At 39.6% G+C, this 24,613-nt stretch overlaps 1 protein-coding gene across 11 annotated transcripts in view; it reads left to right on the top strand.

The window, feature by feature from the left end:
* ENAH (enabled homolog (Drosophila)) overlaps positions 1 to 24,613 on the top strand; it is a 258,824-nt gene that overhangs the window by 180,912 nt on the left and 53,299 nt on the right. For 10 of the 11 annotated variants that reach the window (XM_019516522.1, XM_019516521.1, XM_019516524.1 and 7 more), the window contains one exon: positions 12,746 to 12,830. In XM_019516522.1, coding sequence (XP_019372067.1) covers positions 12,746 to 12,830 — 85 coding nt within the window. Of the gene's footprint in view, positions 1 to 12,745; positions 12,831 to 17,023; positions 17,128 to 24,613 lie in introns of those variants that run through there. The other variant, XM_019516526.1, reaches the window with a different exon arrangement.

Genomic DNA, 24,613 nt, shown 5'->3' with positions numbered 1-24,613 from the left:
ATATGGGTCAAGTTTTTATAAGGACCTAAGCCTCTTAGCCCTTTGAAAAGATGTCATGTGCTTGTCCATGCCTTTACTAAGGGCTAAGTTGCTTTTAGTGCTGTGGTAGTTAACCTGTTTTTTATTGAGCCACATTATCCCTGTATCAGCATCCTAGGAAGCCATTTTTTCTTTTAGTTACACTGGGTTTTATGAAAGGTGACTTAGGTCGCAAGATGACTTAGGTCACCTAGGAGGATTACTTTACATTACCAATTTGTCAAAATCTGAACAGTGTGGTTTAATAATAGGAATTTTGTCATTTAGTTATTGTCTATCCATTCCACTTCCTTTATAATTCTATAGCATGTAACATTATTAAAAAATATTAACTTTAATTTTAGTTATTGTATGCTTTGGGGCTCAAACTGTTCAGCATTATTGCAGTTGTCTCTCGCCATTACCTGTATGCTGTTTTCTGTTGCATAGTATTATCACAAAGATCAGTAATATATCACATAAAAGTACTAAGCTAAAATTTGGGTTCAAGTCTTGAAGAATAGTATTAAAATTCTCCAGTTGGCCTGACTTCAGAGTGATCATGAAGATGCCGTATTTGAAACCTCTTATTCACAAAATGAGCATAGATGTAAAGGTTTTTTTAAATTAATTCAGTAATGCAATCTATTGGTCCTGAGTAACATCATTATGAGCATCAGCTATTTTAAAGGTTTGTGTTACAAAATGAACAGTGCCTTTACAATCTCAAGCTTATATTTCCAAAACTGCCAATTTAAAGTCTCATTTAGTAGTATCAAAAGTAAAAAGTGATGATTGTCTTCTGTGCAGACAACAGCATTTCTGTCTACGACTGCTGATGAAATTTAAGAAGAAGCAAGTTTGCAATAGATAATATTGGCATAATGGATTTAAAGTGATAGTGGTAGTGCTTTTATCAGTTCATCTCAAAGTGCTTGCAAAAGTGTTCAGTATCATTATCCTCATTATATACATGGGGAGACTGAGGCACAGCAGAGATTAAGTGTTTGACTTGCCTGAAGTCACACAGTAAGATGATGATGATGCCAGGAATAGAACAAACAATAGGGAGGAAAAAAGGTCTCTTGGCCTTTGTAAACCAATAAATAAAAGTATGTTGCTTCAAAGACATGAAAAATATTTACAAATGACAGTACCCTTCCTTCAGAAATCCATTTCCTGTTTTTTTCTTTTTATATATATATAGAGAGAGAGACAGACAGACAGACAGACAGACAGAGAAATCTATAGAGATATCCTCCAAAATTCTTAGTTTAGTTATGAATTTGTCTGCACAAAAGGGTTGCGAAACCATAATTTGAGCCTGGATTTAAAATTTTGAGTCAAAATAAAAATGTAAGTAACTGAGTAAAGAATGTTACATATAAACCAATAAAAAAGAACTATGTATAGACTGGTCTGTCATCTACACTACCATCAGGGATGGTATTGGGAACAAGTGCACAAGAGAAATGGTCTTTAGTGGATAGAAAGGGGACTGAAAACAATTAGTCAAGAATGATACTGCTTTGAGCACAGAGCTGGACTAGACCTCATGAGGTCCATTCCAGTGATACTTTTCTATGATCCTAAGTTATGAAAATAGGACTTGCATGTTTCTAGGGAAGAGCTACTTGTGCATAAAAAGGTGTATGTGCTCTACTTTTGAAACTTGTTTAATAAATGGGTTTTAGCTACATTTTCTAATATCTTTCTGTCAGGATTTTTATCAAAATTACAAAGTTTCTTTCCCAGCAATTTTTATGCATATGTTTTTGTTTGCTTGCTGTTACAAGTGTACTAAATCCTCTGATAATGATATCTTAAATGTAAATAAGATCAACTGCATAGAACAACTAGCATAAGGAAATTGAAATCATAATGTTTTTTAGCAGCAGGTCCTCAGGTGCCTACTGTTAGTACTGAATAAAACTAAATGCTTTGCCAAATCTGAAATTCTCTCCCCAAAAGTAAGTAGTTTTAATGGAGGAAAATGAGAGGAAGTTTTCCTTTTATATAATACTAATATGAGCTTTCCTTGAAGTAGCTAAGAAATCTGTTCTTTCTAACCTTCATAGTACTTCATCAACTTGCTGTTTATTTTCAGTTGATTCTTTGCTTGAAAAGCCTTGTTTCATATTTTGACTTGAACAACCAGTTTCAGCACTACTTAGGTTAGTTTCATGTGAGCTTAAGTTTGTGACAGCTTTGCAGTTTTTAATTGTTAAACCAGAGCTGTCCAACTTCTGGGCAATTGGGTCACATGTTGAATGAGTTGTAGTCCTAGGCTCAGGCTACAGGCACCAGGCTCAGGCCATAGGCTAAGGCAGGCAGCACCTCCCTCCCCCAGGCTTTCCCCAGTCTAGCACTGCTCCCTCCATCACAAGCAGAGCGTAGGTAGATAGCCTGGCTCCCCTCTTCTCTCTTGGCTGTGTGCACCACACAGGTGGCCTACACCCCACCTCACTTACATGTGCATTATCCTTCTCCTCTCCTAGCCATACAGCCACCTGCAGCTCAGCTCATGCCTTTTTCTCATGCAGAGCAAGCAACTCTGCCTCATGCCCTGCCACACATGCATCATGGGCACCCTGGCCTTCTACCGCGTGCACACCTTGCACACACCACCCACTCCTGTTGCATTACCCCACCCCCAGGAGTGAGGGCAGGAACTAAAAGCTGGAGAGGGCAGAGGAGCCTGAAGAGGGGACCACAGCAGGAGCTGGCCAGCCATGTACTAACACTTTGGGGGCCACATGCAGCCCACAAGCTATTAGGTGGATAGCCCTATCATTAAACAATAATACCATAAACTAGAGATTTTATATTGCTGTTCAGGAAATGCTTTCTAAAGGGAGCTCATTTTCCTCAACCAGTTTTAGTGCATAGATCGTATGTAGTTGACTAAGTTACAGCTACACTTTTTCCAATAACAGCCATTCTTTAAGAAGAATTTTTTGTTCTAGTGTTGAAAAGGGCTTACAAAAGATGTATTTTAATGATATATTCAGTGATTAAAAGATGCATTTTAATGATATACACTGATTACAAGTACATTTTCGCATTGTACTTAATTTAAAAATAAAAAGGCAAATACACTTCACAGAGAAATAGGTTCATTCTGCACTAAACAGAGATAAAATAATATAGCCTCATAAATGGACCGGAATGCTTTCTCAAGATAAGCCCTGTTCATGCTATTTTACTTATACCTGCTTTTCTGGGACAGAAGTGAGCCAAATAGTGACAGGGTAACTGAACAAACTGGACTTACTGGAAACAGCATATCAAAGTAGGTAGTGATTTTCTTTGGCTTAGTGCTGTCTGCAAGGGTGCCTATACACGAGCAAGGAGGCTGATCTGACATGCTGGAATTTCAGCACGTTGGAGCAGACTTGATTATTCGAGTCGTCTGGAGTGTGGCAGTTACCGCTGTCCAGCAGCCTTCCGCATCTGATGTATCAGCATTCCTATGCTTCAAAATGGTGGTTTTGACTTACCTAAAGTTTGTTCAGTGAGCTTTAGATAAAGCACTCCCACTGCCATTTTGAAGCATGGGGACATTGATGCATAAGCTGCTCCGGATGCTTTAATTAGTGGCTCTTAGAGCTGCTCTAATTAAGCGCCCCCTCACCCCTAGTGCTGGAGCACATGTATGAGCACCCCAAGAGAACCAGCTCAAAATGGTTAATTGCATTTGCTTCCTGGAGGGGTTACCATTTACAGGTCATGTTATATATATATAATTCCATTAGAAACCTACCAGTCATAATAAAATAATCTCATTAATTTGGCCTATTAAAATCTGTAGAGCAGCCAAATGTTTACTAAATATTTTTACAACAGTATTGTATAGACACTGCACCACTAAACATAAATAGACATGGCCTTTCTGTTTTGCAAAATCTGTTTTTGTACTAAGATAAATTATTTTTTAAATGCCTTGTTTCTTTTATTTGTTGAATCTCCACTTGGTGATGTGTGAATCACCACATGGAAAGAGAATTGGAATAAAGAGTACCAAAGATTGTTCATTCTGTTTTTTGACATGCATCTCTTGGTAAGGAGAGTCTGTTGGCTAGATTAAGGACCAGTATATAGGATGAATGGATTTTGTTGCTTATTTTACTATGTACTCAGTAATGCAATATATTGAGCGAGTCATTTAACCTCTGTGCTTCAGTTCATGCAGTTGTAAAATGGATGGGACATCTACCTTACAGGGGGGTTGAGGTTTAGAGAACATTTTCAGGTGTCTGAGAGGACCTGCAATGAGTGCTTATTTATTATGTATCCAGTATCCAGGTTGTAGCCGTATTGGTCTAGAGGAAACAGCAGTTGGGGCTCATAGTAGAGGAGATGTGTTTTATTAGACCAACAAGATTTTTGCACAAACGTTCTTTAATTGCAAGTTTTCAGGCACAAACACCCGTCAGGCATTGGAGAAAAGATTGTTAAAGTCCTCCTGGGTAGAAATGGAAGTTCATATTTCATAGGATTTCACAGAGGAGTCAAAAGATGGAGTACTTACGGCAGATAGTTCTTAGCTGATAAGTCTCTCTCAGCTTCTTGTAAGGCTCTATGGTGATGCAAATTGCCTTGAGCAATGGCAGGAGCAGTATCTCATGTTACAGGTGGTCAAAATTGCTTCCTGCCTGGGAAATTATGAAGATTTAATTTTAAAAATTGGCTAAAATTTGATATCTTCCATGTGTCAGGTATCCAGGTTGTAGCTGTAGTGAGCTAGAGCAAAAAGCAATTGGGGCTCATAATGGAGGGTATAGTAGGGCTCCTCTACTCTGAGCTCCAGTTGTTGTTTATTATGTAGTCTTTTCTTTATTTATTCCCTTATTTGCTTCAGTATCTTTTGGGGTTCAGATAGGTGGGGGTAGATGTGTAGGGGTATTCCAGCAGAAGAATAATTGCTTATTCTCTTATCTTTCAGCTACAACTGAATATTTTTTAGGATAGATAATGAGTAGTTCTTTCCCTGCCCCTCATCTTCCTTCCCTACCCATTTTATGTTATTCCCCCTCATACTGTACTTTTAACTTGACATTAGTCTTGTTAAGTCTGTACTTGTCCTGAGGAGCTGGCCAGAATACAAGTGAGACAAGTGTATTATAATAGCTTTTCCTTCACAGAAACATACTAAAGTTTTCTGATACAAGAATGCTTCTAATATATCTATTAGGGTACCTAATACATGTTTTGTATCTATTATAACAAGTGTAACCTGGAAACATTGTGTTGATTGTTGGCACTTTCGTAGTAAGGTATTTATCTAGACAAATAGGCCAAACATAGATGTGGAAAAAAATGCTACAATTGGCAAAAAAACCTCTATTTGGCTGTCCTTCTGGTTTTCTGCATTGCAGCTGCCGCAAAACATGGGATACCTTTCCCATTAGAGTCTTGTTTGTGCCACTACAAATCTGAAGCAAGGTACCATATTTTCTACCATATAACATACACTTGAATGTAACATGCAACCCATTTTGAGAAGGCCCCAAGAAGGAAAAAGCTCTTACCTTAGAGTAATGGTAAGTATATCAGGTCTGGGGTCTCGAGAGCTATGGGGTTGTGCATGGGGGCTGGGGGATCTGTGTACCTGGACTGGGAGTTCGGGTGTTGGGAGTTGCATGCTGGCCCTGATGCTGTGCGCTGGGTCCTGAACTGGCCAAGCCAGTGCTGGAGCTGAAGCTGCATGGCAGGTCTGGGCCAGTGCTGGAGCCAGACCTGCATGATGGGTGTCACCTGCCTCCACATACCAGCCCAGTCTGGCACACAGCTGGGGAGGAGGCTTCCCCATGGATGCAGAAATTTGGTGACAGAGGGCCAGGGAGGGAGGAAGTAAGTGGTGGATTGTTAATTGCTATGGCTCCCATTGCTGTCACTGCTCTGCTCTGCTCTTCCTTGCTCCCTCTTCCCCCCACCCCCAGATTTTTGTACCTATAGAGAGCTCTTTCCCTCACATAATACATGCCCTCATTTCTCTGGGAGGGGAGAGGTGGGATATATACAAAAAAGGTGTATGATCAAATGTTATAGTAAATTGTTACCCTTGGCAAGCTGTGATAAAAAGTTCTTGGCTCCTTGTTTTTTAACAATTTCCTTTTCCTGCTAGGCTTTCATTAGTAAAATCTGATTGATAACCATACAGTAGAAATGTGATCAACTCTTGTCGATGACAAAGCTGACATATCAATGGCTAAACTTTCACTTCTAAAATAGAAACTGTTTAATGTTTAAGTAATGCCTGCAATGTATGCTCTTAAGAGCTCACAACATATAACAAAGTCCAGGACGAAGAAAATATATGTTATATTTAAAAAAAAAAAAAAGAAAAAAGAATCAATTCCTTTCTCCAGGAATTTAAAAAAGTAAAACATAAAAAAAAATTCTGTCATGTTGTCAGTGACATCAGTAGGATTGGAACTGTTAGATTCATCACAGACTTCAACTATTTGAGCCTACAGGGTGTGTCTACACAGTCATTAATGCACTTTTGCTACTGTGCGTTAAGTTTAGTACCTCTTATGTAAAGGAACTAAGTAAACGGGCATTAGGCTGCCCAAACACACAGTAGCGAAAGTGCACTTTTATAGTGATGCTTAATGCCTAGTAACCTGTTTTTACTGGTCACTTGCATATTATTATAGTTTTTGGCGTGATGCTTTGATGCACAGTAAAATAGGCTACAGTGCATTAAAGCGCACGTGTAGATGTACCCACAGAGAAATTGATACCTGTAAACTGTTATCCTCCTATATGGGCCAGGACTAAAAGAATATGAGATGCTTCAGTACTGTGGTTTCACAGATGGATGCTTACAGCAGAGGTTGAGACTTAAAATACTCAGGTTCTACTTGATGCCCTGCAGGAGAGTATACTTTTGTGGGCAGAGAGTTTGACCCTTCTGTTCTGTTCATTCCAACCTGATAGTGTTCCACTCTTATCTTTACTCTACCCTGACCCTTCCCCCGGTAGCACTGTCCTTCCCTTTACTGTTTCCTGACCTCAAGATTTCCAAACTGGTCTCATGGTCCTTTTCAAATCAGGCCTGATTCTTCTCATCCACCCCTTCCCCCTTGCCCTATGTCCAGGTTTCCCTTTCCCAATGCCTCCAAGTCTTAGAGTGCTTTCCCTGGGCTCATTATACAGCCTTGACTATCACTTATTGTTATGGATCTATATATCCCAGTGTATGTGACCAGGTAGGCTCATTTTTCTGACCACATCACTGCCCTTCATTACATCCTTTTCTTTTCCATCTTGATGGTTTTCAATCCCTTTCGTCCCTTAGCTCCTGATATGACCAGTTTTCACTCATTCTTTATTTACTACATAGTCCAGATTTCCTTTGCCCATCCAATAATAGTCCTTCCTGTACCCCCAACTTCCAAACTTTCTTCATTCAGACAATTGCAGTCTTTTCCCTCTCATTACCTCTTTCCCAGCAGGTCCAGTTTATATTTTCTTGACATTCTAATCAGGTAGCGTCTTTCTTCTTACCATCAAGGGGATCACAGAGAATAAGAGAGAGAGGCTCCAAGCTTTTAGTTTGGTTCCTCAACATGGTACAGTCCTCGGAAGGTCAAAGTCTTTCAGTCCTTCTAGATGAAGTCCTCCTCAGCCACAGGTTAGAACATGACCAATGCAGATATATTTTGGGGGTATTCAGCAGTCATGGATAGAGATTTCCATGTTAACAGGGATAGAAAGGGATAACTGAGAGATCTAAAAGTTGAGCAGTATCAGTCCAGAGATTGTCAAGCTGAATATTGGCAGTGTGAAATTGTGCTATATGACCACTGAAGTGTGGAACCTCTCTTCTCTGATATGAACCCACTCTATAACAGGACCTAGGTTATCTCCCTTGTAATCTTAAACAACATTGTTACAGGGGATGTCTGCAGACCAGTCACTTGGAGCTTGATGCATACTTTCACCAAGCACTATGCAATTGCAGAAGTTTTTGTGCAGAATGAAGCATCTGATACAATGGCCTTCTAGTTACTTTTTGTCTACAGGTTCTCCAAGACTGATCTTCAGATTCATGCAGGCACTACTTTGGTGTTGCCTACAGCAAGAAAATGTGTAGGTTGACAGTTGCTGAAAAGATAGAAAATCTTTTTCAGTTACAGGAATTCAAGCTATAATGTCCACGTACATATTTGCATCCTGCCCTTCTTGCCTTCTTTTTCTGAATTACATTCAGAAGAAGATGGCACAGGAAAAGAAACTGAAGAGCAGGATGTGCATGCTGCCCTTTCTCTTGTGTGCCCTAGGTACAAGGAGGGTTAGTAAATGTTATAAAAAATAACATCTTCCCAGAAAACTAGCTGCCATTCAGAATTTACACCAGTTGATTCACAGGAGAATTTTTTACATTTAGATATAAAAAAAAGTTATTCAGCATTTAATATGTTTTCTTGAGAAATTGGTACCTTAAGCAAATTTGGCTTATTCAGTTGTTTTTCACAACTAAAATCTGTAGAATACATAAAGGAAAGTCACAAATTAATCTGACTCCCATATTTTTTTCACATATTTTAAGTGTATACCAGGATACATACTTGATAATGTATCCATTGTTACCTATTCAGTTGAGCTATTTTTCCTGTTTTGTTTTGTTTTTTTAAATCACTTATCTAATTGTGAACATCCCTGATTACCATGTAAGACTGGAAATCACTATATTGAACAAGATTTTCTCACAACACCATTGAGTATTCTGCCTCATTCTACATACCATTCTCTTATTCCATGTTGTGCTGTATGCACTTGCCTGCTTCTTAGTTTACAGCAGTGATTCTCGACCAAGGTACCATGTAGTAGGGGTGTGCAAAAGTGGCTGTATTCAATTCGGATTTGGCCTGAATTGGGGAGAGTGATTTGATTTGTTGATTCAGATCACTGTCCCCGATTCGATTCGGCTGAATCAGAATCTGAAGATTCAGTGCTGATTTGGAGAATCAGTGATTCGGCCATAGACACAGCTCAAATGTTTTTTCTGCATACCTTGAGGTACCAGGTGTGGCTCCTGAATGCTGCGATGCTGGGGTGGATGGAACGTCCCACAGGAGTGCTGGGGGGAGCGGGGGATTAGCATGCTCCCCGGCAGATCTGGAAGCTTTTCTGGTCCACTTCCAGGTCTGCTGAGCACACTGTGGAGCCCTCTGCGCTCCTGTGGGATGCTTCACCCACCCTAGCATCTCAGGATTCATGAGCCGCCTGGTATCTTGAGGTACATAGAAAAAACATTTAAAGCTGTGTTTATGTCGGAATCATCAAATCTTTCCAAATCCCTCCAAATTAATTTGGAGGATTCCTATTCGATTCGGAGAGATTAAAGGGTCTCTTGATTCAATTCAGATTTGGAGATTCGGCCACTGAATCAGGCCGAATCGCCGCTGAATCGAATCAGGGACTGAAGCTTCTCACAGCCCTACCTTGTAGTATTTGCACTATCATGTATGGAAACATCTGTATGTGATTCACAAGATATAACTAAGGATTTCAAATAGGGAATCCATAGTGTCAAAAATATTCTGAACTGTTATGGTCTTTGTGTTCTTTGCAATGGAAAATTTTCTCCATTATTTCTTCTGTAGTTAAAAACCAGGTGAAAGCTAAGAGCTGGCATTTTTCCAGTCTAACAAATTTTCTCTAGTCTAACAAAGGTGTCTTGAGTCTAAAAAGTTTGAGAACTACTGTTTTACAGAGAATGTCATACCCACATCTTGTCATATCCATTTACTATTTTTATGTTCCATGTCAAATGTGAGTTCTGTTGTTTTCTGATGTCTGGTCAATGACGTTACAAACAACTTAGGTGACGATGTGACTAGTAAACAGCATGATGAATTACATCTCTTTGGAGATTCGTTTATGAGTTATACTGTCCTTTTCTAGAGAGAGAGTATCTGTTTATGATGTAGCTATTTTAATGTATTTTAAATTATATGGTTTTAAAAATGTTAATATGCACTGCTGTGTCCAGGCAAGACTACTGTAGAAAAGTCGATACCTGAACACTTCTTTTTATGACTCAAATAGGAAATATTGGGGACATTTGCAGAAACATGACACTGACATTTTGAAAATGTGTTGTCTTTTCATGGTGATACATGATTTGGGGTATAACAAACAATGATAGATAATTATATATAAAATATATATTTTAAAATTTCTACCCAAGTAGGAGCAATAGTTAATGTTGACACATCATACAGTATTTATTCATTGCTTGCTTATACACTCCTCTATTTCACCTCAAAACCAGTGCATAGTATTAGTTATAAAGCAGGTCTTACAAAACACTGTTAAGGAAGAATATGGATGTGAAATAACTCCTGAATAGAGAAGCTTGTCCGTGAAAGTGTCTAGAAAAATGTAAAGCCTATAATAAAACTAGGCACACTGTGCAATCTAGTACAGCATTTTGAAGAAAATGCCATATATAAGAGGATACATTAATATGACAGCTAGTCATAAATAAGTTTCAAGGAATATAGGATCTGAAACTCAGAGTTGCCTTATCAGGTTTTGCAGTCTTGCATTCCCACATTTTTTAAATTCTGAGTTTTCCCTTTTGCTGTGTGATACTTTGAATATCAGTAGATGTTCAGACTGTGTACACATGTTCAGATGATCTGGAAGAATTCTTCTAAGTTTGTTTTGCTGGGAGAAAAACTTACCCAGTGATGCCTGAACTTAAGTTTGATATTGAGCTCTTGAAAAGCAGAGAGCTTTCAGTGCTGATTCTGTGCAGCCAGGGGGGCCTTGTGCGTACATCTTGGCATCCTCTGAAGGGTCCCTCAGTTTGCCTGGGAACAGATGGCAGCAGTGCACAAGGCAGCTCTGATTGGCTGATCCAGACTTCTGCAGGGAGAGACAGCCTGCAGGGCATGGTGTGGTGATTGTGAAAGGGGTGGTGCATTCTGCTCCTCAGGGGGTGGGGGGCAAAGCTGAAGAAAAGCACCCTAGGATGCTATAGGAATGTGTTGTGCCTTCTCTCAGAAGAGATCATGTACTTGTAGGAGAAACTCTTATGGGAGTGATTTAACTCTAGTTACTCCCAGTTATTTTGCTCCCAGAGTGGCGATTTTTGCTCTGGAAGAAAAAATCCTGAACATTGGTATACTTGTGGTTTCTCCTGGGAGAGTAGCAACTCTCCCAGGAGAAACTGAATGTCTGTATGTGGCCTCTGTTGGATCAGTTTCAAAAGAAGGGGAACTGCTGCCCTGGACTGCAGAGCAGCTCTTTTTCTGTAACAACTCTGAGTGTAGGAGCCTGTAGCAATACGAATGTAGCCAGACTGCTTCAACTTTAACCCTGGATGAAGCAAGGTTAAAGTTGGCATGATTAAGTTCACTTGTATCACTATAGGTTCCTGTACATATAGCAATTAAGAGTGGAACTGCTGCTGCATGCCATGAGCAGCAACAGCGCCCCGTCCCCTTCCTTTTTGGAAGTAAGCATTTGTTTGGCTGCCTATACAAGGGCAAGAGTGTAGTTATAGCTGTGATGGCCAGGAAATGTCTGAGGTGCAATGGAAATCACAAAAACTACTATCTATAATAGGGCTGTCCAGCTGGCTGTTCATGTATGAGCTGTGTCTGGCCCCCAAGGGGAACCCTGCAGCCCTCAGGTACTTAATCTGGGTGCCACTCCCTTGATCATTCTCCTTCTGCTGCCACTGGAGTCTCTGGGCTACCCCTCCCTCTTCCTGCTTCTGCTGTGTGCCCCTGTCCTGGGGGCAGTGCAGCATGACATGGCCCACAGGGCTGAGGGAGCCCACAGTAGGTGGGTTTGGCAGGGACCCAAGGGATTATATCCTTTGTCAGGGTGGTGGGAAGGAAGGGGAGCACCTCCAGCAAGGGGACCTGTGCAGCGTGGCATGTGCTGTATGGCCTGGGAGGTGCACGGCCCACACAGTCAGAAGTTGGACAGCCCTGATCTATAAAATGGTGTCAAATGCAAAAAGTTAAACGGAAGTATAGCTTTCCCTAACCTCTCTATGTAGCAACCATAGATGGTGGTACACATTTTAAAATAAATCAGTATGCTGTATCCTTGGAAAAATGCACTATTTCTAAGGCTTTTTGTGCTACAGTTTCAGATTTTAGGAGTAAAATATTAGAAATAAATGAGTAAATAAATAAATACTCCTTGTGCAGAAGAATTTACCTTAGTCCAGATGACAAAATGTATTCGTGAAATTTACTTTAATGCAGTCTTAGGGAACATAAACTTATCTTCACACTTTCAGTATGGTGATAAACATCTGATTTTTTTCTCCTGTTTTTCATTTCCAGTGTTCTATTTAGGTGAGTTTTTAATTCTTTGAGTCTTTCCCCTTCACTCAAGGGTGTGTTTGTTCATTGTCAAAGAAAATTTTTAATATGGGAGCCTTTTCAAAGCCTACAAACACCTGTTTAGTCTTAAACCTCATCATATGTAAAACTTTATTTTTGCATTCCTGTTAAACTTTTTCATTCATTTGAAATGATTCCATTCTGGAAATACATAAAGCAATATTTGTGGCAGCTTTTATTTGCTATATTACATTATGGAGCTTGTTTTGTTTTGCTAGAAAAAATGAGTAATTTATATAGCTTCATGTTGTGGCTATTTGATTTTCCTGATTTTCTGGTTGTTGTTTTTTTGCATACCTTAAAAGTTGAAGATATGTTCATTTCTGATCTGTCTCCATTCACAGGTCCAACGTTGCCTCGACAGAATTCTCAGCTTCCCCCACAAGTTCAAAATGGCCCATCACAAGAAGAGCTGGAAATCCAGAGAAGGTAAAATGTATTACATGAATAGAGCCATACTGATGGGCATAACTTTTACCCATTTTTACCGCTCAACTTTTGGATTGAAATACCAATACTTATTAGTTTTTACATTACACCAGCAATCTGTAACACAGTACTTGCTATTATTCTTTTGTCCCTACTGATGTTATAGAGCTTTACTTGTTTGCTAGTTGAACCATTTATATTTCATGACGAGATCCAGAAAAACCTAGGTTAGAAATTCAGACTTTTTGGCGGGGATAAGTGAATGGGTGTGTAGTGCAAATACTCTGGTATAAAAAGTAATTTGCGTTGATGCAGTTACCTGTTTGCAGATTGTGCTGTGCAGTAGTGCACCATTTCTAGTCAGTTTGCTCAGGTGCAGCAACTCAGTACAGAAATCTAGTTGAGTCAAATCTTTTGTCAGAAATCCACATAGGCCTTTTCATATTCCAGTCACTAAGGACATCAGAAGGGAATACTAGGGAAAATTCAGTACCATAATTTTCAAGCAGATTGATTTTTTTTTTCCCTCCAGTCCAAATTTCCACTTTTATAAATGCCTACTTTCTTGAGCTCTAGGTATGTCTATGTCCTCGTATTCTTTTCTAAAAAAAGAAACGGGTGTCAGGAAAGGGAACTTCTTATATTAGAAATAGCTAAAATAGCTTGAGACTGAATAGCCTTGTTTCTAAATGTGGTCCATCCAGGAGATTGAAAAATATTGTTAAATTAATATTGGGAAGTGGGCTCAGCTTTCATTGGTGATGCATAGGGGGTGCATGCAGGTGTACGTACATCCCCTGAGATCAGCCATGCACCCCCTGGCAGTTCCAGCCACAAAACCAGAAGTACGCTTCCAGTTTTGCTGCTGGCTTGGCGATCGACCATGGGGGGGGGACTCTCCCCTCTCCACCCTCCCGGCAGTGATTTGGTGCCCCTCCAGACTCGGGAGGCACCAGTCACCCATGTCAGCTTCCCTGCTTGTACTGTGTTCTGCGGACAGAGTATTCTCTGCCAACAGCGTGCAGTATTTTGAAAGTCCCAATATGTTTTAATATTAAATGCAATATAAAAATAGTAATGAAAAGCTAATTTTAAAGCATTCAGGTATTTAACTCTGGTTTTATTTTCTCCATGCATTTTATTTTGAAGTTGTCAATTGAACCAGATGGTGGATAATTTATAATAAACTGTAATTCATCATCTACATTTGACTCAGTAGCAGTGCATAGTGAACAGACAATTGACATTAAAAAATCATAGCATTATGCACCTTTCTACAGTATGACATTTCCTATATCTAGATTAGGGTCCCTTTATTTAAGTTTGACTTGTTTTTGAAAATGATTTATTTATATTTAACATAAATAATCTTCCTGTTACCATCTGAATTTAATATTGATCATTGATCAGGAGCTAACCACATGAACAAATTACTTATTTGATTCTGTTATTTTTATCTAAACAACCTCAGTACAGTAGAATCCAGACCATTCACACTTGGGTTGTTCACAACCTACTTAATTCTCAGTGGGGATGCGGAAGTAAGAATAAACTATTGGGCTGTTCGTTACAGCTTTTATTTCAAAAGTCTCTGCTTCTCTACTCAACTGGAGCTGATCAGTAGTCCCACAGAGCTCATCGGAGAAGCTTCATAAACCCCCAGTTACTTCCTAAACCCTCATGTTTGCAGAGGGGTAAGGAATTTAACCACATGAAGATTCTGGCTTCTGCTATAATTATTTGAAATGTAATTTCAAACCATATTTCAAGGAAACAGAAGATGTAAATAACTCTTAATACAGGTCATTACCTTGCCCCAGAATTTTGTTTGAGAAAATACATTAGTACAAAAAACAGTAGCAAATGGAGTTCTGGTGCCAAATAGAAGAGATTTCATTTTCTTCCTGTTAATATGCAGCATTACTTCCATTTCCCACTTCATTGCTTCTTTGAACTCTTAGAAAGTTAATTTTTGGCACAGTTTTCAATATGCCTTTACTAGTCCTATTGTAGCAGGAAAATTGCTTTGTGAATGCTTTTTAATTTTTTTTCAAAGACTGTATATGAAAGCCCAGTAACTAGATTTTGTCATTTTTAAATCCTTTTTAAGTTTTTCTACTACAGTAACTGTATTTTTAAAATTGATTAGAACTTAATTGTTGGTGTTAACAAGTTTTAGACTCCCACAGACTTTTCTATCACAGTGAAAATCCATTATAATATTCAGGAATAGACTTTGGATAATTGAGGGAGCAATGAATGTGTGGGAAGAAAGTAGGGTTCTGTATATGTTTTGAATATATTTACAGATGTCTGACACTTCTAGCCTCTAGATACAGGGCACAATGCTCAGAGCCAACATTTAGCTGGACAGTTAACCAAGGTTTCTGCTACTTGAGAACATTAAAAGTGAATGAATTTTGAAACAAATAAAGCTGTTATCTCAAGTGGCCCAGCTAATAAAATGAATTTATTAGACAAAAGTCATGCTTAAGGTTTGGATTTTAATGATATATTAAGCTTATCCTTAAATGTATAATGTTGCTGCTCCGTACAGAAGACAGGTTGGTTCCAATACCTGGTTGGTTATGTGTATTTAGGGATAGAGATGTGTTATATTAAAGTGCACTCAGGTAAGCGATATAAACATATATTGTCTCCTGTACAGAGATAAACAGTAGAATCTACTTTGTATCTTCTGGAACAGAAGAAATTACTAATTTTCTTAATCATAGGCATACTTTGTAATTCAATTGAATTAAGAGTTCCAAGATTCTTTTTTGTCATCATAACATTGACTGCCATATTATGTAGCAGATTTAATAATGGCAGTGGAGTAGTGAAAATGCTATCTATATGCAGGCACCTGCTATTCTAGAATATATTTACTTGGTGTAAAGATTTTGCTGTAAAGCACTTCCTAGTATTAGTTTTTATATTAAGAAACTGTATTTTTAAGTGACAACACTTAGCAAGTTTTTATTTTGTTGTTCTCCCGTTTTTTCCTAACCAGTGTTGATTTATCCAGTGGAGATGATCTATTTCTTTTATATTTAGAGATCAGGCAGGGAGAATGCTGAGCGTTTGCTAATATTGGGCCATTAGTGACAGACTCCTTCTTGTCACATCACTTAAATTCCTAAAATATATTCATTCACTTCATAACAGTGTTGAGCACTGAGTGAGATTAAAAATAAAATGTTCTAAAGTATTTTAGTTAAAATTTTGTCCTTTGAATGTCTTTTTAGTAGTTCACAAGAAATTTATAATCTAATACTCTCGGGTTCAAATGCATAAAGCATAAATTAAAGTAAAAATGCTTCTTTAAGGTGAATACTTTTTACTGTTGGTCCTCATGGATGTGGATCTAAATTAGTGATTGTGCAGTTAATGATGTAATCATCTGTAAAGCCACTAGCACTAACTTTGCAATCCATAGTATTTTGAATTATTTTTCTTCCTGTAGTTTTACATTATATAGTCAAATCAGTATTGAAATGCTTAAGTCTGGGCAGTTTTCATATTACCATCCAAAGCTGGTAGTCCTATCTTTGTTTGGTTTACTGAAGTTTTTCCAAAATATTAGCATGTGATTGTTAGCATTTGTACCTAGTATTACAGAGAATAACCAAGCAAACTGAAGGCACAGTGTATATTTTTTACCAGCATTCATTTACATAAGATCAATAATGGATCTCAAAAGTGATTGTGGCTACAGTTTTACAGATATATATTAACCTGCACTTTTGAGGAAAACTTACATAACTTAGTTTCGTAACTATAGCCAAAGTGGATTGTCCTTAGTTTTTTCATGGAGGGAATGGTAGTCAAAAACAGGAGACTTAACTCAGTAGGAAAGGGAAAAGCTGCTGAGTGCACTTCATTGGTTCTAACTGAAGGCGCATTCTCAAATAGGCATCTGTATATATTAAATGATTTCAGAACAGATTGGTATTATAACGTCCATGTTAAAATATAATATTAGATCATGTCATGCCTCTTTGTATTACTCATGTTATGTGTATAATATTGTACCACCTATTTTAGCAGTGATAAATAATATTGTGAGGCATGTAAATCAATCACTGTGCCAGTGTCTCATATGTCAGTAGGAAACTCATTGGCTAAGATTTATAAATAGCTTGGAAATCATCACCACTTCAAACAAGTATTTATAAAGAGAACAGGAACTCCATAGGCAGAAAATAAGTGTATAGATTGTAGGAGCAATGAAAACATATAGGCCTCCCATTGTCTTTCAGAGAGGTAATGGACCAAAGGTTGACCGGCTTCTGTTGTAAGTACTCAAAAATCTGATTTGCTTTTTCAGGAGAATGTATGTAAGGTGTTTCGTTATTAGTGTTAAATGTTGTAAAGATCTGCTGTAGTTTTTGTCTATATTCTGTTCATTGAGATAAAGTTTCTAAGAGGGGGAAGAATAATCATAACATATAACTACACTACTGTACAGCTCTTATACATAAAACTATTTTGAGTCCTCACTAATATTTTTGAGCTTAATTCTGGAGAGTGGTAGATTGTTGGATTCTTGTCACTTGAAAAAAGGTCGACAAGAAGTGGATGACTTTAAAGTAGGTTGGACAATTTGAAAAGGAATGTATTTTATTCTAAACTTTAACAATACTATCATTCTTTAAAATGTCTATATTCAACCTTGACTTGACTTAGTTATAATTAGCTTTAGGTTGTAATTGAAATTATTGACTGACTTCAAGAGGTAAACCAAATTTATACAACATCTTAAAGTAGTCAGTAGAGTGCTGTAACAGGATATGATTGACTTACATATCTTAGAGGCACACTGCACAACTTGTGTCCTATAGGCGGATGTCATGCAGGAGGCATTAAAAACTGCCTCAATATTCTCCCATCTCAATTGTTGTGGGGCTAAGATTATCCCTAGTATAATTTAGGTAGCCCATTTTTTTGTTGTGTTCCAGAACATTGATTTTCTGACTAAACATAATTTTATGTATGAAATCTCACATGAGAAAAAATAATGCATGCATTAAAACTTGTGTGATAATGGCTTGGGACAAAAGAAATGGAGGAAGAAAGTAAGAAAGCAAACTGGGTGGGAGATGATGCCTTTTGTGTGGTAGATGGTAATAATGGACTGAAGTATAAATTAAAATCTTAAACAAGTATTAAGCAAGATTTGTGTCTTGAAAAAATATTTACTCCGTAGTGAGACTTAAGAACTTCTTCCATTTGCTGACAAAAAATTCTGGCTTTCCATTCATGCTAGACCTTTTCTTAAGAAGGCCATTCCTGTTGAGTCTGGCTTTTTAAGTCTTAATGGAATAAGTGTCTTTATCTGGATCCAGTAGGCATAATTTGATCAGAATATAACTTAGTAGAGATGTTGGATAACATTGACATGTCTATCATATTGTGAAGCACTGTTTCAGCTAAGTAGTCTTGCATTCCTTGAGAGAGAGAGAGAGAGAGAAACTACTACATTACCCTTTCTTCAAAATCAGGTAGTTATTCCTTAAGACAATTACAGAACTTTTCTAGGTATGACAATATCCTCAGTTGCTACAATTAATCCAATATATGTTGCCATTTTAAGAACAGTATTGAGACTTTATGACTCTTGGTTTCTATTATTTGAATCACATTTCTCTTTTGAAATCTTACCCTTTCTTAAATCTTTAAATTTAGATTAATGATTTAAAGTAGAAAACAAAGATAAAAAATCAGTTTTTAACTGAGCATTAATTATCTTTAATCAGCATTAATTAGAATGTAGGATTGGAAGGCGCCTTGTAAGTTATTGAGTCTAGTTTTATCAAACGACAATTTTAAATCAACTAAGTTTTCCTGCCTCTCCAACCCACTGTTCCAGAACTTGACTCTTTTCATGGTTAGAAATCTAACTCCAACCTAAATTTATTTGTGAAAAGTTTAATACTAGGGCTGTCAATTAATTGGTGTTAATGTGCACAGTTAACTCAAGAATGAATTAATGCGTTAATTTTTTTAACATGTTAATTGTGCACGTGGTTTTGGAGCCTGCACCCGGATTGCCCTGCCCTGCCCTGCCCTGCCACCATTACTACTGTCTTTGGGCCTGCCAGTGGGGCAGCAGTGGCAGTCCAGAAGGGCCACAGGGCAGCCTAGGTGTGGGCTCCAGGCAGCTACAGCAGGTGAGGGGGGGGCACACCCACCCCACATAACCCCCATGCAGGGCCCCAAGCAGCTAGGCTGGCAGTTCTGGGGATTTTGGGAAGGTGGTGCTGGGCCATGGCAGGATTTCCTGGCATGCTTGGGCTCCACAGCTTGGCCTCAGGGTGGGTCAGGACTGCCTGGAATACACTGAGCCAGGTAGGTGAGGAATTTTGGATCTGGGCTGGGGCTAGAGCAGCTGTCCCAGCCCAGGCAGCCTGTGGCCACCATTGCTGGGGCAAGGATGGAGTGAGCCTACTGCCACTGGGGCCATGCTTGGGTGGGGGGTGTATCCTGGACCCAGGGCAGCTCTGCGGAGATGCCACTCAAGTTGGGCATTCTGCTAGGGAGTGTGGGGGTCTCCCCTCCTGGGGCTCCAGATCCCCCTGTGGGGAATCCCCTTCCCCGGCTCCAAAACCCACACACATTCCCACATCCCCCCACACCTTCACAAATTGCCCCCCATACACACCCCTCCAACCATACACATTACTTGCATAATTTTGAGTTTTTCTGCCCATAATTTGGAGTTTTTAGCTGTTCAATTAAAATCACGATTAATTGCAACTCATTTTCTAATCACGATTACATTTTTTAAAAGTTTGACAGCCCTAGATACAGATTTGCTTTTGTGCCAACATATGTCTAAGTTTAAATAGCTTGCTTTCTCCCTCATGTTCCCTCTCTGTTGTTTATCCACCAATATGATTATGCAAAACAATCCTGTGCCCTCTCAATATATGGGTAAATTAGCATAGCAAAACAATCTCTTTTAGTCTCCTGTCATAGGGTAGGTTCTCTATGCTTCTGATGATTGTAGGAGCCTTCCTCTGTACTTCTTCCAGTTGGAATACATTTTTTTTTAATATGGGTTACCAGAATTTACATAGAAAATTCCATATGATACTTGGTGCCTTGTACACACATCAGTAATAGCTCCCTCTCTTTTATTAGCTATCCTGTATTTATTCCAGTACAAGAGAAGGGTTTCCCCCCCCCCGCAAGTAGCATGGGGGGGGAAGGTAAGCTTCTTGCCTTACATTTGCTTACAGGTACTCCTCACTTAACGTTGTCCTTGTTAATGTTGTTTTGTTATTATGTCGCTAATCTATTAGAGGATCTATACTTGTTTAAAGTTGCACAATGTTCAGTTATAACATTTGGCCACCACCTGCTAGTAGGTAACTACTGTGACGTAATTGGATTTGCTTAACATCATTTTGCTTAAAGTTACATTTTTCAAGAACGTAACTATGATGTTAAGTGAGAAGTACCTGTACAAAGAAACTTCATTAAATACATTGTCTGTCATTAAACTGCTGGCAAAAATAAGTGCTTCGTCATGAAAACCAGCTGAGAAGTTGATTTAAATGCCACACTGAGTATGACTATAATACACATGGCCCATGCTGATGGGAACCTGCTACAAGGATAAGTCATTGCAGTCCATCTGAATAGGAGAAATGGTTGTGTCAATAGACCACAGTCCCCCTCAGCACCAACTCTTCAAGTCATGGTTGTCACTACTTTGCATTTGTTTTGACTTCCTCTTCACTCTCATAGCTGAGCTGTGCCTTTCTTTCCCATTTCCAGTGATTCCTGTTTCTTCACTAACCTTAAATGTGTGGCAAACATTGCCAAACAGGGTCCCAAACTGTTCACTCAGTATCGCTCTTTTGCCTCTTCCCCCTCAGCCTGTTGCATATGATTAGTGTGGCCCTGCTCTCCATAAGGTGAAGCTGGACCAGGTTGTCCTGCATCTCATCTGCATCGAATATTTGGTGGGATCCCAGGACTTGTGACAGGAACAACCGGTTGCGGTCATGAGTTGGGGGCTAATTAGCACATGGATCTTCTGTTTGGTGGGGAGAGGAATATCTGGAGTACACATGTATACTAAGCAGTGCTGAGCTGTGGGGTCACCATGGCTTGGTAAGTCACGAGCATTTTGTCCTTGGATAAATATTACGTCGCTTTTCGGCCTCTTGAAGGCTCAGATCAAGTGTACTGTGTATAAGTAAGTAGGTACAAAAGTGCTGCTTTAAAGTATGTTTATGGAGTACCTCAATTCTGGATGAACTAAGTCTTTGAACATATGCAAACAACTGCAGGTATGTTTATTTCAAGGTCTGAATTTTCAAATTTGCCCCTCACTTTCATGTGCTCAGGAAGAGCAAGTTTTTAATGGTAGGGAGCGGGGGAATGGATTGCAGTAGGAAGAAGTTGAAGGGAAGTGGTGGGGGAGGGCTATCTGATCCACCAGATTTATTTCCCTCCTGTAGCAGTGGCAGGGGGCAGGGAAGTAGGGGGGCTACCTGATCCCCCAGTTTTATTCCCCACCATAAAAGTAAGAGGATAACAAATTCAAGGCAAGTCTCCAGTAATTGGATTCTATACCTGAAAAATTATAACACATATATACATTTTCCATGTATAGAATCTAAGTATTGGGGGGGTTGTCTTATCAGAGTTGTCTTGTATTCAAGTAAATGAAGTACTTTACCCAGTATGTGATAGGATTGCATTTGCCTTTTTCTTGGTTGCCTCACATTGGTGGTTCAGTTGTTTCGTGACGGATCACTACCCCCAGGTCTCTTTCCTGTTTTCAGTTGATGAGCCTCAGGTTATAGAAGAAAGCCCTTCTGATCTGAGCAACTACATATCTGCTAGCCAATAGTATGGAAGGCCTTGGAACAAATTCTGGAGGATAGAATAATTAAAGATGAGTACAGGCAGTCCTTGACTTACAAAGTTTTGAGTTATAACATTTTGCACTTACAATGTTTATAAGTTGAAACCCTGTTTCAACTTTCTGGTGTCAGTTTTGACTTTACAACGCTTGATCTGATGCGACACAGTGCCACGCCAGTGAACAAGTTAGCTGCGTTGCCCATCTCCCTGGAGAACAACTTCCTTGGACACTTTCTTTAAGAAAGCAGACAAGACTCCAGAAAAACCTGCAGCCAAGACTCCTGAGAAGACTCCAGCCAAGAACCCTTCAAAAAGTCCAGCAGAATCATCTCAAAGAAGTCCTTCCAAATCAATATGATTGCTGTTTACAACGTAAATACATTAATGTAGCTATATTACTTATCTGTAATTGCGTGCAAAATTCTGGGTTATTCTTGGTGAAAATACGGTATTAGGCCTTCATTCAGGAATCAACCCCCCCATTTATAACATTGTTTTGTGTGGGGAAAATCAGTTCCAAGTTACAACGTTTTGACTCGAGACATGGTTTTTAGGAAACAATTGTGTCATAAGTCCAAGGACTGCCTGTAGAAGGAAAACGGGATAACATGCAGAATTAGTATATCAAAGGTTTCTTTCTTTGCTTGCTTATTTTTTTAGAAAAGGTAAATGCTGTCCATTTAGTCTACCTGTCACCCACAAATGTAAATGAAAAATCACATTCTTACCAGCTACCACTTCAAATCTGTATTCAGCTGCTGAACTTAGCAGTGTTCATAGGTCAGCAGAATTCCATAGCTGCCGAGTTCCTTGCTCATTTAGTCCTATTAGGCAAGTTGCAGCTAGAGTGCCTCAGCTTATTTAATATGACGTAGTATGTAGTGTCCTCAAAAAGCTGGTATGTCAGGTGGAAATGTAGGTGGGTTTGAGTTGGGGAAAAGTCCTGGTCACTGTTACAACTGAAACATACCTTGCTGTACATGAGATATTATATATGAGCTGATATATAATTGAAAACCCTTCTAGTAACTTCAGAGGGGGAAGTTTGGGGCGGGGTATTGTTTTGGGGGTTCTTTGGAGTGAGGAAGGGCACTTTGGTTTGAAGACCTTGTCTGACATCCCTCCAAATCATATAGTTGATCCAGTAAAAGATAACACCAAAAATTGTTGCCTTTCATTTTTCCTCTCAGTATTTTTCACTCCAGATGGAGGCTGGCTATAGAAGGAATTGAAATTCATATGTTGCAGTGCATTGAAACAATTCAGGACTCCCATTCTTGACTAAAAATGATTTATCTACACCAAATTTAGTAGTTCAATAATACGTGCAATGCACTGAGTTTTGAGATCTTTGGAATACATATTCCATTGGACTGTGTTGTTTATATTAGACATATGGGGTCATTGGGGCAAAACCTGCAATGAATTTAGAGTGCTTAAATAAAAGCTCAGTAATCACAGAAACATAGAACCAGAAGGGACCTGTAAGATCATCAAGTCTGGTGCCCTGCCATGGGCTGGAAGTTATTGGGCTCAGATGCGCTTGACCAGGTGCCTGTCCAACATTATCTTGAACACCTCCAAAGAGGGTGACTGTACCACCTCTGCTGGGAGTGTGTTCCAGATTCAGGTGACTCTTACAGAGAAAAAGTTTTTCCTTGAGGTTATCCTGAATTTACCCTCAATTAGCTTATGTCCATCGGTCCTCGTCCTCCCTTGAGGTGCCCTCCTGAAAAGTTGGTCTCTTAGTTCTTGATGCTCCCCCTGATGTACTTGTAGGTAGCTATCAAATGACCTCTCAGCTTTTTCTTACTCAGGCTGAACAGACCAAGTTCTTGGAGCCTCTCCTCACAGGGCCCACCCTCCATGCCCTTAACCATATGGGTGGCCCTTCTTTGTACCTTCTCAAGCTTATCCACATCCTTATTGAAATGCGGTGCTCAGAACAGGCCACAGTACTGCAGGTGAGGGCCTCACCAATGCCGAATAGAGGGAGGAGTACCTCCCTGGATCTGTTGGCCACACATCATCCGATGCACACCAGAGTTTTATTTGCCCTTCTGGCAACTTCATCGCACTGTTAGCTCATACTCTTCTTCCAGTCAATTGTGATCCCCAGGCCTCATTCAGATGCTGTGCCAGCCACTGGGCCACCACCCCTTATATAGTTGTGGTGAGTGTTCTTCCTACCCGGGTGAAGGACCGTGTACTTCTCCCTGTTAAACCTCACCTGATTTTGTTCTGCCCATAAATCCAATCTCTCAAGGTCATTTTGGATCTTTGCCCTATCCTCTGGTGTGCCCACATTTCCCCACAGCTTGGTATCATCTGTGAACTTAATAATTGAGCTTTCCATCTCCTCATTCAAGTCAGTTTCGTAGTTTGTAGGGTCGGAAGGGCCCTGAGCAGATTATCAAGTCTGACCCCCTGCCTTGGCAGGAAAAAGTACTGGGGTCAAACGACTTCAGCAAGATGTTCATCTAGCCTTGTCTTAAAGACCCCCAGGGTAGGAGCCAGCACCATTTTGCTTGGAAGTTGGTTCCAGATCCTAGCCACCCTGACAGTGAAGTAGCGACTCCTGATGTCTAGTGTGAATTTACCCTCTGCCAGCTTGTGACCGTTATTTCTAGTCACTCCTGGTAGTGCTCAGGGGAACAGGGACTCCCCCAGTGCCTGCTGGTCCCCTCTGACTAGTTTGTAACAGGCCACTAGATCTCCCCCTCAGCCTTCTCTTGTGGAGGCTGAACAGGTTCAGGTCCCATAGCCTCTCCTTGTAGGGCCTGCCCTGCTGCCCCCTGATCATACGAGTGACCCTCCTCTGGATCCTCTCCATGTTGTTGCTTGAGATGCATCTATGGTTGGCCTTCCTGACTGCATCCGCACAATGCCGGCCCATGTTC

The sequence above is a fragment of the Gavialis gangeticus genome, unplaced genomic scaffold (assembly GCF_001723915.1).
Source record: "Gavialis gangeticus isolate Ggan-Ray unplaced genomic scaffold, GavGan_comp1, whole genome shotgun sequence".
Taxonomy (NCBI): Eukaryota; Metazoa; Chordata; order Crocodylia; family Gavialidae; genus Gavialis; species Gavialis gangeticus.
This window is presented reverse-complemented; position numbering and strand designations above follow the sequence as displayed.